Here is an 18089-nt window from a genome sequence, read left to right on the forward strand (position 1 = left end):
ACCCAAGCCCGCAAACGAAGTGTTCACCTAGGTGGATGCGGGTCTTGATGTGTTCCTTTATGGGACCGGTATGTTCCGTACTGTTACAGCAGTGCATCCAGTAACTCTAGTCTGTTCCGTTCTCGAGAATTCTGTTCTGTTTCTGTTTTCAGTATTTTTCAGGTAGTATTCTGTTCGAACTGTTATTTATGATGTTGTTTAATGTATTTTCAATGTCGTGGTATGCCTGAATTGTTTTCCCAATTGTTATTGTTTTTCGTGTATTGTATTGTGTTCCGATTTAAGTTTAGAATGCCGCTCTTTTCAAAGTTACGTCAGTTAAAAACTAGAAAGGGTCTGCTGGAAGCAGCAGTTCCTGTTCCGCCTAGGGACAGTCCAGGTCACTTTATGTATCAGAAACATGGCATAAGCGCCATATTGTATCTAGATTTATGGGTAGAGTATACCAAACAGTTAGAAGAAAAGTATAGATGGCCCGTATCGGGTACATGGGATGCCGAATGTATCATGCGAGTAGAAGAAGTATTATGGAAAAAGAAAGCCAGACAGTCACAGAAAGATGCCATCGAGTTATGGCGTAAGGAAGCGCATAGAAGAACGGAAAAGGAAGTCAGAAAGTCAGAGTTAAGTAGAGAATCCCAAGAACGAGCCCAAGAAAGAGAATTAATCGAGATAGGTGAACAAGTCAAAGCCGAACAGTCAGACAGACAGAGGCATGCCCTCATTAAGGGTATGTATCCTCTCCTTGCCGAGGGTTTGCCAAAAGCGACCCCAGAGGCATCCAGTAATTTCCCGCCACCATTAGTTCCGACCAAGCTACGTCACAAACCGACCGCAGCTGATATTTTTATTTCATCCTATCTGGATGACACAGTCCCCGAATATGCCAATCCTGTTCGCGCTCCACCTGTCCCTGTAAATCAGGCACTTCCCGTTCCTCCAGACACCGGAGTACCTGTTACGGTACCCCCGGGTCAGCCAGCCATACAAGTTCAGCCCACGTCACAATTACCGACCCTGCAAGCACGAAGAATGTCAGTCGACGATTCTAGTCTAGGGGCCGCAGGAGGAGGTCCTCCTCAAACCCCGCCGCCACACAAGCGTTTATCAGCACTCGAATTACATGCTCAAGCATCACAGCGTACTCCCAAGAGTAATAAGTCTGTCGCAGAAATCAGGCAAGCCCTTAACGAATGTAGTTATGATCCAGTTCCAGGCGAAAATACTATGGTTTTATATTCCTTACGTGTAAGAAGGGTGACCGAGTATTTAGTCACCTTGCCGAATATGAAAGAAGATCTAGACAGAATATATCGTTTCATCCGTACAGGGGATGATCCAGAAAGTATTGGCGAGATTATGTCTCAAAGGAAAGCCGAGATTCAGCTCATGATATTAAAGTTCCTGATCAATTGTCTAATAAGAGAACAAGATTACCCGTCTAAAGATCCCGCCGAAATGAGAATCCTAACAAGGTGGAGTGATAATATAGCCGAGGGTAAGCACAAGACCATTAGTGCTATGGAAAGTATGTACAAGAAAATTCGTAAAGAAATAGTAAGGTTACACGAACAGCGTAAAGCAGCACAAGTAAGCGAGAAAGAAAGTATCTCTGATCCTGAAGAGGAAGACGAGAATCCCGCCAGAATAGCGTATGTAGGAAAATCCAGATTTCCAGATCGCCATTTACGCCTAGAACCCAAGTCTGTTTTTCATCATCCAACACCAGAACAAGGTTCTCTAGAACAAGTATTTCAAGCTACCGATCACATTCTGAAATCACGAGTCGGTTATAGTGAGTTAAGCACCATGCATGAACAAGAACTAGCCCGATCAGCAGTCCGATGGATTACTGATTCTACCACTTTTCCAGACGAAATAGTGGCACAAATGTTTCTGAAACTGCCCCCAGCCGAGCAACGACTGGTGGGTATGTATATGATCCAGCACCTCATTACTCTGTATGAGGGTCAACACTCTGATCCAGGCCCGTTACACGATATCCTGAACGAGTTACTCCAGTACAGATGGAGAGGTCTAGGTACCGATTTAATTAGTGTCATTCTAGAACAGCGCCACAAGTATAGAACGTTCCTGAACCCGCATTTTGTTCATGTCTCACCCCCAGAAAGTAAACCATTCTACATAGACAGACAGAATCCGTTACGAGAAGTCCACCCAGTCCAAGGGGCGGGTGGCGTAATGCAACGAGTGTTTGTATACACTCCGATTTCAAAGATGGAACTTCTCGAAATGAAAAAATTAATTCCCTGTCATGACAAAGATCCAGCAGGGTTCCATAGAGAATTAAAAGACATGCTCCGTATGGGAGAATACACTTACCCAGATATCATTAAAATGTTAAAGGTTCTGCTACCCGCAGGGGTGTATGAAAAGTTAAAAGAAAAAGAATGGGAGGTGGGAGAGAAAAAGATCGATTGGGCAGCTCTAGAAGCTGAAGACAAGGCACGAGTACCAGGTACCGGTCTTGGAGATAAATGTAAAGAATTACCAGAATTATTGATTCAAGTTTTGCCAAGATTATTGACAACTAGGAAAGAAGACTGGGATGCAATCTCAGCCTGTAAACAGAAACAAGAAGAAGATATTAGTGATTTTTATTCTAGATTCGAGAAATGTTTCAGTATTAATAGTGGTCTCAAGACAAGTAGTGAGTCATACCCTCATCTTTTCGTTACCAAATTAGTCGAGAATTCAAGTCCACAAATTAAAAACCGAGTTTTGAAAGTCGAAAGCACCTGGCAAGCAAATACTCCGTCCCAGATGCTCCAGATGCTTCAGTATCACCAGAATAGAATCAGAGAAGAGCAAGAACACGAAAGAAAACGTATGAAAGACACGAAAATGAAAGTGCTAGTTGCACAATCTATTCCTCAAGACAGTCAGAAGAGGGGTCCGATTCAAGCCAGTCATCCTGCAGCTCCCGTTAAAGGGAACTGCAATTATTGTAAACAGCCAGGTCATTTTATAAACGAGTGTGCAGTTCTGAAGCACAACATAGCTACTGGTAAGACTAAAGAAAGACCACGTCCGCCTAGACAAGAATAAGTTTCACAGGCTCCTCAGTCACAGAATGCACCACAGACAGTTACAGTACCGCAGCCTATTGCTGCAACACAGCACGTTACATCGCAGATGTACCAGTATGCACAGTCTGAGTATCCAGAGTACCAGTCATATTCATGAAACAGCCTAGAGAGGGAGGTAGGCTTGCCTCTCATCGAGATACCTGTAGACCAAGAAGGTCCCTATGTTCATAGTCAAGTATTAGGGAAAGACAGAAAATTTCTGATCGATACAGGGGCAAGTAGGACCACAATTAGTCATGCCGAAGTTCCAGGGGCTCCGCTCTCAGGCTCAAGAAATGTTTCCCTTGGATTTTCAGGAAAACCCATCGTTAATGAGATTTCAAAGCCAGTTACTTTAGAAGTAGGTCCATTGTCCCGTACTACTGATCTGTTACTTACTAAGTCATGTCCAGAAAATCTATTGGGTATTAAGACATTGAAAGAGTTAGGTGCAGTTATTTGCTGTTCCCCAGAGGGAATACGTCTGTTCCTACGTGACTTTAAGGGTCACTATGTATTACGAGATTTTGATTCAAGATTGTCTAATGTTCCGCAGCATTTATGGGCGCAAGGTCCAACTGATGTAGGTTACATGCAAATCACACCCTATCGTGTGACTCTCAAGCCAGGTGTAGTGTTACCCCGAATCAGACAGTACAGATTGCCACCCGAGGCTGTAGCAGCCTTATCCAAAATTATTGACGAGCTCATGGCTCAAGGAGTAGTTGTAGAAACTGACTCCAATGTATGTAATTCTCCGATCATTCCAGTCATGAAACGTACTGATCCAAATGCACCCCCAGTATATCGATTAGTGATTGATTTACGAGAGCTTAATAAATGTATAATTCCTCAGTACCCAGTTGTTCCAGACATTTCTTCCCTGTTAACAGCCATTGATTCCGAAGCCATGTTTTTCACTGTTATTGACCTCAAGAATGCATTTTTTAGTGTTCCAATTCATCCAGACAGCCAGTTTCTTTTCGGATTTTGTTTAAATGGAAGGAGCTATATGTTTACACGCGCTCCTCAAGGTTTCACAGAAAGCCCTAGTATTTACAGTCAAGCACTCAAGAGACAACTAGACAATATTCACATGCCAACTGACACTGCCCTGCTCCAGTATGTCGATGATCTACTGATCACAGCCCGTTCTGAACGTGATTGCGAGCGAGCATCACTTACAGTTCTGTATTTTCTAGCCGAGATGGGACACAAGGTGTCACCTTCGAAGCTTCAATTCTGTGTCCAGCAAGTGGTATACTTAGGACACTTGCTGTCCAAGAGGGGTAGGCAGTTGACACCCGACCGTATCCAGTTAATAGCGAGTCTTCCCCAGCCCAGAACCCAGAAGGAGGTACGTGCTTTTATCGGCCTTACTTCTTATTGTAGACAATGGATTCCCCAGTATGCATTTCTAGCCAAGCCACTGATACAGTTAACGACACAGGAGGCAGCCGTATCGACTGTCCTCCCTTGGACATCTGAACATACACTTAGTTTCAATGAGTTAAAGAAAGCCCTATGTCAAGCTCCAGTTCTAGCTACACCGAACTACAGTAAGCCTTTTACACTTTTCGTTACAGAACGCGAAGGTACAGCATTATCTGTTCTCACACAAGATCAAGCAGGTCAATACAAGCCCTGTGCTTATTTTTCGAGCACATTAGATCCAGTCGCCCAGGCGTTACCTGCGTGCCTCAAGTCAGTTGCAGCCACAGCACTAGCTATCAGACAAAGTGATTCCATAGTTTTAGGACATTCCCTGACAGTACAAGTTCCACATTCAGTAGAAGTTCTTTTAAACCGAACACAGACTCAGCACTTGACAATTGCACGTTTAACAGGTTATGAATTGACACTGTTCCAGCCACACATAGAAATTAGACGCTGCAACGTCCTGAATCCTGCTACATTGTTACCATCAGTTAGTTCAAATCCAGACACACATGATTGTGTGGAAATAGTTAACATTACGACAAAGCCAAGACAAGACTTGACAGACATTCCGTTACCAGATCCTGACCTGACACTTTATGTGGATGGTTCATGTATGAGAACTAGTACAGGAGAACTAGTCGCCGCGTATGCAGTGACTACTGACACTGAAGTTATTGAAACACACCGTATTGATACTCTGTCCGCTCAAGCAGCAGAGCTAGTTGCTCTGACACAAGCCTGTATACACGCCAAGAACCTGAAGGTTAATGTTTACACAGATTCACGTTACGCATTCGGAGTTGTACACGACTTCGGAGTGCTCTGGCAGGAGAGAGGTTTTATGACTTCTCATGGAACCAAGATTCAGCATGGTCCCCTTATTCAAGCTCTGTTAGATGCCATACATTTACCGACATCTATTGCTATCATGAAGTGCAAAGCACATACGAAAGTCACAGACATTATTTCCCAAGGTAATGATCTAGCAGACCGCACAGCCAAGCTTACAGCACAGACACCAGACATTCCAGTTAATCAGACACATACTCCAGATCTGATTACATGCATGACAGTTAAGGACCCTACTCAAGATGTCATAGATATCCAGTTACATGCTACTCCCGATGAAATCAAGAAATGGTCTGTACAAGGAGGGGTCCATACAGATCAAGGATGGTTAACGAAGGGTAGAGCCACATGGTTTCTCCCCGATTCTATGGTTCAAGTCATTATCAATACCGCACATAGTCCAGCACATTTAGGAGAAAAAGCTATGTTAGACAGTATCCAGAACATTTGGTTCAACAAGCATTTACGAGCTGCAGCCAAGCAGAAAGTCCGTACCTGTATGATATGTTGTCAGTTTAATCCAGGTAAAAGTGTCCCGGTGGAACAAGGTGGTTTCCAGCCCCCTGACCACCCTTTTGAGGTCCTCCAGATGGATTATATTCAGATGGAGCGATGTCGAGGTTTCAAGTATGTCCTTGTAGTAGTATGCGCTTTGTCCAGGTGGACGGAAGCATATCCAGTCCCAGATTACACAGCCGCGACCACTGCCAAACAGTTGGTTCGTGAATTTTTCCCTAGATACGGACTCCCTAGAGTCGTATATTCTGATAACGGTCAGCCATTCTCATCCGAACTCATGAAGCATGTTTCCCTGTTGTTAGGGTACCAGTGGAAATTTCATTGTGTACGCCATCCAGAAGCAGCTGGACTAGTTGAAAGACATAATCAGACTCTGAAAATCCGTATAGCAAAAGTCTGTAAAGACAAAGGTGTAGACTGGTTAGTAGCTTTACCAGTCGCTCTGTTTTACCTGCGTATGGTCGCACATTCCAGATCAGGTCTGTCCCCGTATGAGGTCGTTTTCGGCCGCCCCCCTAACATGTGGGGTACTCCTAGACCCCGAAGTATTACCGATGTTTCATGTAATATGCTGACCGATTACCTAGCTTCCTTGATGTCTGCCCTCAACTCATGTCGTTCACAGGTTGCCGCCGCATTTCCAGACAATACCGAGGTGGCACCGCACGAGATCGTTCCAGGGTCGTTGGTGATGATCCGCAACTTTGACAGATCAAGTCCGCTGGAACCACGTTGGAAAGAGCCACGTCAAGTCCTCTTGACCACCCGAACTGCCGTCAAGTTAGAAGGCAGGAAGGGGTGGGTCCACCTTTCTCATGTAAAACTTTTCAAAGGACCAAAGCCAGACTTTAAAGACATTGCCAAGAACATTTCCCAGGATTCGAAGGATTGCCAGAACATTGTTTTAAAGGACTGTCCCGCACCAGACTTTGTTACAACCCCTCCCTTGTTAGAGAAAACTCCGCAACAGGAGTATAAGTTAAAGCTCAGGTCTAATAAGTCAGCCAGTTTGATTGTATAAGTCCTCCCCTAGGTGAAACGGTTAGACTGTTTCTGACATGTATAAAATAGACCCCCATAGTGAGAGAGTCAGTCGCAGTTCACTACAATGCATCGTTTTTCTGAGTTTCATATTATTTCTCAGCCTAATGATTTCCTGCACCAGCTACGCATTTTTCCTGTATTTATCAGTTCCTCATGTAAATATGTCTGCTAATGCTACAGTAGAGCACACGTTTAGTGATCTGCCTCCTCACGAATATGCATACCGCCTTGCCATGCGTAATAACACATTCATCCGTATGTTACATTATTCACACCAGACCAGCAATGCCACTAATTGTTGGGTGTGTGGTCGACTCCCCCCTTTCCAGACATCGAAGGGAGTTCTGCCACTCTTTCCTTATCCATTCTCACACAATGGTTCGTGTGGAGCATGGTCCACGTTAACGTCATCCTCAACAGATATGTCTTTTCTTAACAGTACATGTTTTCCAGACAAGCAAGGTTTTCCCCACAGAACAGGTTTAGATTTAGAAAATGAGGTATATAATTTAGGAAATTATTCGTCGAATTTCATGGTTCTGAATGTTCAGTCTGATACTACTCCAGACTTACCTGCTATTTCAGTACTACCAGTCAAAGGCGAATTATGTGTCCGTAGTTATGGTTCTGTACATATAGGTCATAGTGAATGTACTACTGTTATCCAGTATAGTGACAGTGGGAAATCTATTTTTAAAGCTTCACGTCATTCTTATTTTGTTTGTGGTCAAACTGCATATGTCCGTCTGCCCCTCGATTGGGAGGGAACCTGTTACATTGCCTTCCTACTGCCACCTGTTTTTCTAGCCCCACCTGATTATCATAGGAATTCTTTTTTAGTACACACTAGACCTAGAAGGGAGTCCCCGATTGTCGATCAAACTGAAACTACTCTAGAACAGTATACAGATTTCAATAAAGGTTTCTTTTTCTTTATAGGACCTGTCCAGAATAGTAAACTAATCCGTAGATTAACAAGAACCCTTGAAGCTGTAGTTAATGAGACTGCCTCTGCTCTAGGTAACTTAACCGAAGAACAATCTGCTATGAGATTTGTCGTTTTGCAAAATCGTCTCGTCCTTGACGTCATACTGGCCGATAGGGGCGGGGCCTGTAGAATTCTCGGATCTAGTTGTTGCATTTTCATTCCAAATAACGCGCCGTCTGTTTATTCAGCTATAACCAGACTTCATAAAATTGCCCATCTGTTACATCAAGATCCAGGCACCTGGACATGGTCCGGTTGGTTCTGGAATGTAATTTCCGCATGGGGATGGAAAGTCCTGTCCTTTTTAAGTATTGCAGTAGCGATCATATTTAGCTGCTGCCTCTGTATACAATGTGGCCCTGCGATTTGCAGCATGTGTGCTACCTCTTGTATCCCTAGTCCCAAGCCCCGTTCTAAATCCCGTTCCAAGACAATTCGAGACGAGCAAATGGTACTGTATGAAATGATAGACGGTATCATGAATATTGATGTTTCCTGATGTAAACGTAGTGACAAGGAGGGAATGTGGAAAAGTATATTTTGCCATGTTCTGTGTCCCTACGCCTCATCCATCATATGTTATGTATGCATGACCAATATGCATATGTTATTCCCCATTTCTGATTAAAGACGCAATTACAGTTGTGTCCACCTCTAGTATGTTAGTTTCCAGTCCTCGTGAATACTACGAATATCAGGCCTATGTAAGTAATGTTGCCACGTTTCTCAGTGTGCACGTTATTCAATTATAAAGTCCCCGTTTCTAGGCCTCAAAAGGGCCCGGACCACAGATTCAGCTCCTGTCTCCTGAAAGCCTCGCTGAAGAGCGATACAGCCCCCACCTGTATCCTCGACCCTTCACTTACTTCCTGCCTAGCAGTGCCCGGTGCAGCCCGGCTCTGCCTCTGAGTCTGCCAAAAGTATGTTATAGTTCCTGCTATCAGTTCAGTCCTCCTCTTCTGCATTCCTAAGCTACTGAACTGCATCAATAGTTTCCGTCATTGTCTAGCCTTCTCGGCTCCACGTTAGAGAAATACTGTATTTAATGGTCATTTAATATTCTTCACGCACTACATGTAGAATAATGCATGGTCCAGTCTTAGAATCAGGTTAGCTTTTCCCCTCATGACTTCTAGTTTATATCAACATGTTCCCTAAACATTAGATACCAGATAGGATTAGGTACATGTCGCTCCGACCCTCCAGACTCTAGTCTCTGCTCCTAGCACAGAGTTCGTAGCCCCCAGCTTCTCCTAGTAACACGTCATTGCCAGTTTTCGCGCACCATTAGGTTAGAGGTCCCGGCTCCTTAGGTAGCCCCCTCCTATGTTTCCGCCCATTCATGACATATTCTGTTACGTTTGCATCACATGTCTATGTAAACTCCCAGTTACACCCACTTTTACTGTTATCTCTCGCGACTGTTACACGTCACGCCTTCTATTCCACCCACTGTTACGCCTACTGCAATGTAATGCTATGTGTTTGCGCTATGTATATATATATCAATGTTATGTTATTGAATGTTAGCGCGCTCATCCCAGACCAAGCCCCAGCAGCTGCTGGGCATCTTTTTCCCCTACTGGGTCCCAGTTGTCCTGCTGGGCCCTGTCATTCTGCTCATCCTATGCAGGTTGTCCTGATCCTGTCCTTATGCTGTAATAAACCTGCAAAACTCCTACTACCTCGAATCTTGACTCTTATTTATTGAGCTATCTGTTATTTATTCATTCATGCACTCAAAAATAGGGTATTATTTATTTATTTACCACAGCATTTTTAACTCAGATGGCCTACGCCTTGAAAACCCCTTATTTTCCTTCAAGACAAGTGCAAACATGAGGGATTTGTTGGTACACGCTAGACCTTGTCACGGGATACCTCAAAGGCTGTGGGATCTCCCACCAGTAACAGGCCACACTAGATATGGCACCGGTAATATGTGTAACCTCACCAAAGATACAAAAAGTTTTGACGTGGGTTTAAAATATAAACAAGTAGAATCCACCCACACAAGATAGGCGAAAAACTGAAAATGGTCTGGGGTTGGATGCGTTTCCTACAATGGTGGGAAGCACGTTGTGTTCTTTAAATACCCCTCATACACCAAAAGGGACCTTGGTGTCATGCTTCATCATAGGGGTCTTCACCCCCCTCTACGGAATGCGGCTTGCTACTAACCGGCAGGTACGCGGGAGCACTGCTGTAATCACTATGTGTAGTGTGAGAGGGTTGTGAGTGGTAGGGTCAGTAGTGGATGGTGAGTTATTATAAAATACATGGCAAGTGAGGAGTAAAAAGATTTTTAATATACCTCCTTGCTGGTATTGTTAAAAATAGTGAGGTGGCGGTTTGGTGTATTTAATGTACATAACCTCCTGCATAAGTCGACATGTTTCGAAGCCACAAGCTTCTTCAGGACGGGTGCACAGATCCCTAACCTACTCACATGCAACAGTCTAATACTGTTTATACGTAAAGAATATTACGTGTAGAATTGATGTACAAATGTAGTCAAATGTGCCTACTATGGTCAAATGGAATCGGAACAAGGTAATAACTTAAATGTTGATCTGTAAAAGAACACAAAAGTACAAATGGAACATTAGGTGAGAGGAAACACCCCGGACCTGAAGCTCGTGACCTGTAAAGGTGAAATACACAGTATCTAGACGTAACTATAAGCGTATCAGTGTCAGCGCAGTGCCCTGAAAAAAGGGAGACAGACACTAGACTTACAAAACACTTAACATAAAACACACACTCTATACAAGTCTATTCCAATAGGTCGCTGCAGTACTTCCATAGGGTTGGCAAAAGAAGGTATTACATTGGGAATAAAAAGGTAGATTGCATACTTGCTATATAGAAGCCAATGGCATCATGATACTGGAAAAACAGTAACTAACTGTGAATATGTTGCAGTACCATAGGTAAAAAGAAATCCATGAGCTTTTGGTTTCTCTTAGTTACATGTGGTCTAAAGTATTATTGAAAGTTTAGGGCCGTCTTTCATACTACAATACAAAGAAGAACATGCATAGCTACATAACAAACATCTCACCATGGAGGCATGTAAATAAGAGAGTAAACTTGGTTCTCTATGTCCTTAAGCAGTAATTCTTACAATCAAGATCTCAAGTTGTTTCTTATCACATTTATGTGAACTGAAATTTATGTGAACTGAAAGTTCAAAAACAATATACTTAAACTAAAAACAGAAACATTCCCACCTGTGTGAGTTCTTCTATGCCTCTGAAGCTCATCACTCCGTGTAAACCTTTTGCCACAATAAATCCAGTTGCAAACAAATGGTCTTTCTCCAGTGTGCCAACGTAGGTGTGCCCTTAAATGAGACGTCTTGCCATAAACCTTTCCACATCCCTCAATGTGGCATATGTGTTGCTTCTTTTTTCCTGGTTCATTAGTGCTTCTAACAAAATGAAAAAGTTAAACCTGGTTTAGCCTTAATTAATTTTAAGTTCATAATTAAAATAAAACAGTGATCATAATCATTAACGGAATGCATTCAAATCAACATGAAATACATTAATTGCATAAATAATTGTTTAAGCAAAATAAAGAGACATAAAAGGCTACAAATGAGTAGATGTGTACCTTCCTTCACCTTCCCGGCAGTTCGGACATGAACATGCAACTCTTCTGAGCCTTTTGCCTGGTGTTACTTCCTGGTCTGAAGATTGCTGGGACTGCTGCAATTGCACTTGGGCGATCTGGTCCGGACTAAGAGCACTAATTGTCGCATTACTAATTCCCCCAACTGAAACAGTCACTGGGGTTAATGTGGCTTGCTGCAGTTTCAATCCTCCTTCCTGTCCTTGCTGTTGACCTGTAAAATATCAATTATCAAAAATGATACAATAGAATGTCGAACTTTTTGCAAAATCTATGAAATGTCTGTCACTTGCTGTAATTCCAATGTGTGCACGGCCTCCATTCTCTGGCTGGAATAGGACCTCAACTTTAGAAGTTAAAAAAATGTGACGCCAGTAGATATTGTGTCTTCCTAAGCATTCTTGGGCCTAGTGCTCTACATTCCTTGCATGTCACGATTAATGGTTATGAATTTCAAACAGTTATCAAAAGAACTGTGAAGGACATTTGTGGGCTCTGTATGGTAGGGTAGAGTTCGTTAAGGAGAACTGCTAACATATTTCATTGAAAGACATTGTTAATTAAAACAACTGAAGTACTGTACATACGGATCTCTTCTTTTTAAAGCACGATAAACTAAAAGACAAAGTGGGAATAAGGACAGTCTACGTCAAGCATCATTTGAATATATTACTCAGATTATGTGGTCCCAAGCACATGCTATCAGCCATGCACTCAAATGCAAGTAGGATAGCCATTTTTTTATACCCTGGAAAAATTGATGCATTTCTGGAAGTTCACAGAAGAAACCTCTATCCTGCTCTACAGGGCGATAACACCTTTTTGGGAAGTATTCCTTTTTAATTCATAACAATAAGAGAGATGTGTGATTCTATCCAATGGTAAAGAAAAAAAGTCTAGAAAACTCTCTAGTGACAATCCCATTACTGTCATGCGGCTCATATAACTTGGACACTATGTCAGTTCTCTTTGTCCAAAGAGTAAAGTTAGTCAAACGACAAACTCACAAATCTGCCCAGAAACAAAACTCTGAATGCAAGCAAGAAATGGGAAAGATCGGTTTCCAAGCCTATTGTAGATAAAGACGGCGAGTGTTCTGGTGTAGTCCGGGGCCTCTTGGTATTGGGATGGGTGAGAACCGACGTTTACAACGGGGGTTCCAGGATCGAAAAACAAATGTATTTTAACAGCAAAACCAAGTTACTGTTTTGGGGCAACTGTCTAAGTGTCACAACGACAACGTGTCAAACAATACTCGAGGCAGAAGAAGAGATTAAAACTCACATATAGAATGGCCAAAACTATCGGTGGAAGAATGGACTCGTACCTTAGAACAAACTGCCCCTGTGGCAGAATTAGACCCCCTGGTGGCAGACTTAAGCTTTCAGAATTGGCTTAACGACTCCCTGAACGCAGTACTGCCCCTTAAAATGATCACCAAAAAAAGTAGTACTTTTAAATCACCGTGGTATACCACCGAACTCAGAGATCTTAGACAAGGCTGTAAAAAGTTGGAACGTATCTGGAGGAAGGATTGGGCAGTCAACAGCAAAGCTTCCTATCAGTCTGCCCTGAGAATATACAAAGCTGCACGACAGAAAACGCAGGCTTCCTTCTTTGAGAAACAAATTAACTTATCTGCTAACTCCTCGAAGGAAACTTTCAAAATCGTTAAGCAACTGCTTAAAGCTCCTGCTCCGACGATTAATCAAGAATGCACTGAAGCTAGGTGTAATCAGTTAGCAGAGTTCTTCGACACCAAGTTACAACGAATACTTGATAGTTTACCACAGACTGTTCCCGCTACAGGTGATGAAGCCCCTCTAGCCCCGACTATTGGCCCCCGGTTGGATGTTCTTAGACGCATTACTAGGGAGGATTTTTGTAACACACTATCTTCCGTAAATAGTGGTTCTCCATCTGACCCGGCGCCTATGTACATCCTGAAAAAAGTTGCAGACACCATTGCCCCCTCGCAACGGAGTTGTTAAACTCCTCCTTTACCAACGGGGTGGTCCCACCCAGCTGGAAACAAGCCAGAATCAAGACACTCCTAAAAAAAAAACGGGGATGGATACAGCGGATCTAGCCAATTTTCGCCCAATCTCATTGTTACCTGGTCTGGGCAAAATTGCCCAAAAAATTGTTAATCAACAGCTTTCAGGGTTCTTGGAAAGTAATGGTCTGTTGAGCGACTCTCAAATGGGCTTTCGCCCAGGACAGGGCACCGACACAGCCCTTATAGTGGTGGCTGAGGAGGCAAGGTGCATCTTAGATTCAGGGGGATCGGCAGTTCTGATCCTCCTGGATCTAAGCGCTGCATTTGATACGGTGGACCATAAAATACTAGTCCACCGTCTTGCTAGACTAGGGATTGCAGGATCAGCCATGAGATGGCTGGAATCCTTTTTAAATAAACGAGCATTCAGGATCTGGAAAAATGGTGTCATGTCCAAATCTACTCCCCTCCAGTGTGGTGTCCCCCAGGGCTCATCTTTGAGCCCTACCCTGTTTAATGTTTATATGGCCCCACTGGAGGAGGTAGTAGCCCCCTTCGGGATTAAATCTGTCACCTACGCAGACGACACCCAATTAGTCGTCTCGCTGACGCAACAAGTGGGATGCTCAGATAACCTTTCGGCCTGTCTCACTGGAATCTTTTCCTGGATGACCAGTTCAAAGCTCAAATTGAACGGAGCAAAAACTGAGATCCTAATTCTGGGCCACCAATTTACATCTTTGGCCAAAGCCTTTTGGCCACCCTGTATGGGCGAGCTGCCTCTACCGAAAGAGAAAATCAAAAGCCTAGGGGTCTGGTTGGAGCCCGAACTAAACTTTAGGACACATGCCCGGAATTCGCAGGCGCGTGCTTTGGCCTGCTCCGGACAGTGCGGAAAGTTCTTCCTCTTTTGCCCTTTCAGTCCAGGAAACTATTGATCCAGGGATTAATTTTATCCAGACTGGACTACAGCAACGCCCTACTCCTGGCAGCACCAGAAGCCACCATTAACACCTTGCAGCGGGTGCAGAATACTGCTGCCAGGATGCTCATGGGCGCCCCAAGAAGAGCATCTGCCAAACCGCTGCTGGGAGCTCTCCACTGGCTCCCAGTTCGTGAGCGAATCGCCTTCAAATCATCTTGTATTGTCCATAAGACACTCCAAGGCAAAGGTCCCCCGACCCTGAGGAGCTTGATTGGTCCCTACAGACCCCCTCGGACCCTTCGATCGGACCTGGATAATCTTGCCAAAGTTTCTAGAGTAAGGAAGGCTCGCACAGGAGGCCGCCGTTTTTCTGTAAATTCTGCAAAAAATTGGAACGCTCTCCCTAGGCATATTCGGACTGAACCTTCCCTTCTTAAATTCCGAAAGTTGCTTAAATCTTTTCTTTTCCCTAAAACTCTTTAAAATTCTGGTCCCCTTTCGAGTTTTCTGTTATCTGTTAGGCAGCGCTGGGACGCTCTCGCGCAGCCATGCGCTTTACAAATCAAATTTCATTTCATTTCTTTCATTTCATTTTTATTTTTAAATGTATTTATTGGGTTACATTAAACACAACATTTGCGGCAAGGTTTGCCTTTCCAATACACTGCTGGCGATCATGCAATGTATACACACATTGAGGTAGCAAAATCTTAGAGTGGAATATACAGAGTATGAGTATATCAACAAAAATCCCGAAGGATTTATTGGTATGGGCTGGGGAGTACTACCTACACCCTGCCGCAATGTCAACTGGGGGTGAGAATAGGAACTGGGAAAGTGGGCATATATTGGAGATAGCGGTGGCAGGCTGAGGCTGTTGTGAGAGAAATGCATAAACGTAGGTAGGTGTACTTGTTGAGATGGTGTCACTAAGTGCGGCTGGGCAGGAAGTGCGGTTGAGTGGGTCTATAACGAGAGGAGGGGTGGGGATGGAAGAGAAAAGCCTCCCAGGCAACCCTTTCTGCCGTACAAACTAGGGAGGGCAAGAATCAGCGCTTCCATCCAGGTCTCTAGATATGGAGTCCGACACATGCGCGTGGCAAGTGATGACCACTGGGTTGGCCAGCATGGTTCACAGGGGGAGATCATAATTTCTCACCTCTTGCAGGAATTGTGTGAGAAGGGTGGCCCACTAAGGAGAGATGGGACGTTTGTGGAGATGTTGGACCTCCTCATAGTGGAGGGCTTCCTCATTGCCCTGTGCCAAACTGCCACCGATGGAGCCATCAGCGATCGCCACAGGACTGTAAGCATGTGTTCAGCTAGGAGGAGGGCCAGGGCAGCGCAAGCACTTTGTGAAGTGGTGTTCAGGAGTGAGGAAGAGGGCCGAGATCCGACTCTAGCTCATTTTGGGACCTGCTGGTCCTTCAGTCATGTGTCAGTTGGCACAGCTCTAAGGTAGGGGCGGGTTGCAGACGTCAAGGCTGCTGCCGATCAGTGCCGCGTATGTCGCTCTTCCTACATGCCTAGAGTCTGGCGCCAGGGTGGATGCAGTGAGCGGGGGCACGAGAGTGCTGTCAGGTATAAGGCCAAGTCCTACTGAATGTCTCCCTGGGTCCAGCTCCTTCAGTAACGAGCCAGCAGCTCAGCGCGGGCCAACTCCGCTGCCACTCACGGGCTCGCAGCGCAGGATCGCTGAGTGGGCACTTCTGTCTGTGGGTCAGTCGGGGCGGGTAAGCCTCAAATGTTGAATAGGGGCCATGATCCATCCGGGGCCACTGCGGAGATAGCAAGGGCATCACACGTGAGGAAGCCGGAATCACCCAGCGGCCAACGGCTGACCGCCTAGGAGCCCGGGGCCGCAAGGCCTTAATAAGCAGTGCAGGTAGGGGACGACAATGGCAGCAAAGGGGATCAGGTCCACCATGGAGTAAGGTGTGGAGGTCTCCAGGCACCCAAGGCAACAATGATGCTGAGTCTCTGACCTAGATGGAGGCAGGTACAGCTTTACCAAACCATTAAAGAACGTTCATCCCAACAGGCAGCAAGCTATCAATGTAGTCCTTAAGGTTCTTTGTAACTGCATGATAGTCGCCGCTCTTGAAGGACCGAATAGCCTAGTTAATATGTTGGCAATAGTAACCAATTTAATGCAGTGGACAAACCTTTCACATCTACCCCATTACTTCTGTAGTGTAGTGGATATGAATGGTTCATCCAATACACTAAAGGAGAAAGTCCTTCGGATGCAAGAGCCAGATTAATTTTCTTTTTTTTTTCTCAGTGGCGTGGCAGAAGAAAAGAGCTTCCTCACATCTAGAGGTTTTCACATTGTATGTGCAGCCCACTGATGTCGCAATGATTTAAAGTGAAACCATAAGAACTCACTCTGATTATTGCTTGGGGGGGGGGGGGGCATATTTCAGTCGTCCAAGCATCGATCAGAGTTGCAGAGGACCTGTTGGAAAAGGGAACAATGCCTACATTCCAGCTGCACCATTCCCTAGTAGATCCATGCTAAGAGATCACTGCAGGCCCGCAATATCCAAGCAGGGATCCACCACATTGGGTGAAGGGGGGCTACATACATGGGCAAGACACCCCTTTAAAAAATTAAAAGTCTTTCTACAATCCCACGGAGGCAGAAATCCTAATAGTCACAAACGTTTTGAAAAAAACATAAGGGGGAGCCCACCCAGGCACCTGGTCATGCCCACCACATAATGGGCCCAGCAGCTAGCCTCCCCCTTCTCCTTTAGGGGAGGGGGGATTGGAGAGGTTAACCCCAATCTGCCCACTCCCAGTATAGGCCAAAAAGAACACTACACAGCAGAGATTATTTCTTTCTTTTCAAGGAGAGGGGAGAATATGAGCTTGTGACTCGCCCTTGCTTTGTACCTCATGCAGCCCATCCCTTAAGGGCCTACAGTCTATCTCTCCCCTGGGAGGCAGGAAGTCCACTAGACCCCAGGTATTATTATGTTTTTAAATATAAGGTGGGAACGGGTATCCCAGGCACCAGCAAGCTAGTACACCCACACTGGATCATGCCACCATCCTTAAAGCTCCAACAGTCTTTCTGCCCCTCATTTCCCCTCTCCTGCTCTGAAAATTGAAGCATTTACTGTGAATTTGCCCCCGGGGAAACAGAAAGTCTCCTGAGTGCTAGGGCTAGTTAAAAAAAAAAAAAAAAAAAAAGTGTGGGACCCAGCCCGACATGACTTCATGTAGCGCTCCCAATCCTTAAACTTCAGCACGTGTGGCTAGAAACACCTCCCATCCATATGAAAAGCGAGAGGAGCCGTGAGCAGTTTTGAAATATTGGAAAGCAAAGGAGGAGGAAATGCAAATTTTCCTCTAACGTGCCATTGTGAATGGCTACACTATTTGGACTCTGGGTCAGCTTGCAATGAGGGATTCCTACGAACACTGGCCATTTCTGATACCAACAACCCAGACAAATCCAGATGGTGCTGCATGTGTGGAACTAAGAATGTATTCTTACCAAGAATGCTCTTCAAATGTCAAACATTGGCAAAAATCACACATTATCCTCACATTTTTGTGCAGGAATGTTCCAGATTCTGCATTGATCCACAA

At 44.6% G+C, this 18089-nt stretch overlaps 1 protein-coding gene across 2 annotated transcripts in view; it reads right to left on the reverse strand.

Moving 5' to 3' along the window:
* SP4 (Sp4 transcription factor) overlaps positions 1–18089 on the reverse strand; it is a 121409-nt gene that overhangs the window by 50209 nt on the left and 53111 nt on the right. For both annotated transcript variants that reach the window (XM_078663514.1, XM_078663513.1), the window contains exons 4-5: positions 11548–11779; positions 11163–11362 (exon numbers count right to left, since the gene is read on the reverse strand). In XM_078663514.1, the coding sequence (XP_078519640.1) occupies positions 11163–11362; positions 11548–11779 (432 nt within the window). The remainder of the gene's footprint in view (positions 1–11162; positions 11363–11547; positions 11780–18089) is intronic.

This window comes from Lissotriton helveticus, chromosome 10, assembly GCF_964261635.1.
Source record: "Lissotriton helveticus chromosome 10, aLisHel1.1, whole genome shotgun sequence".
Taxonomy (NCBI): domain Eukaryota; kingdom Metazoa; phylum Chordata; class Amphibia; order Caudata; family Salamandridae; genus Lissotriton; species Lissotriton helveticus.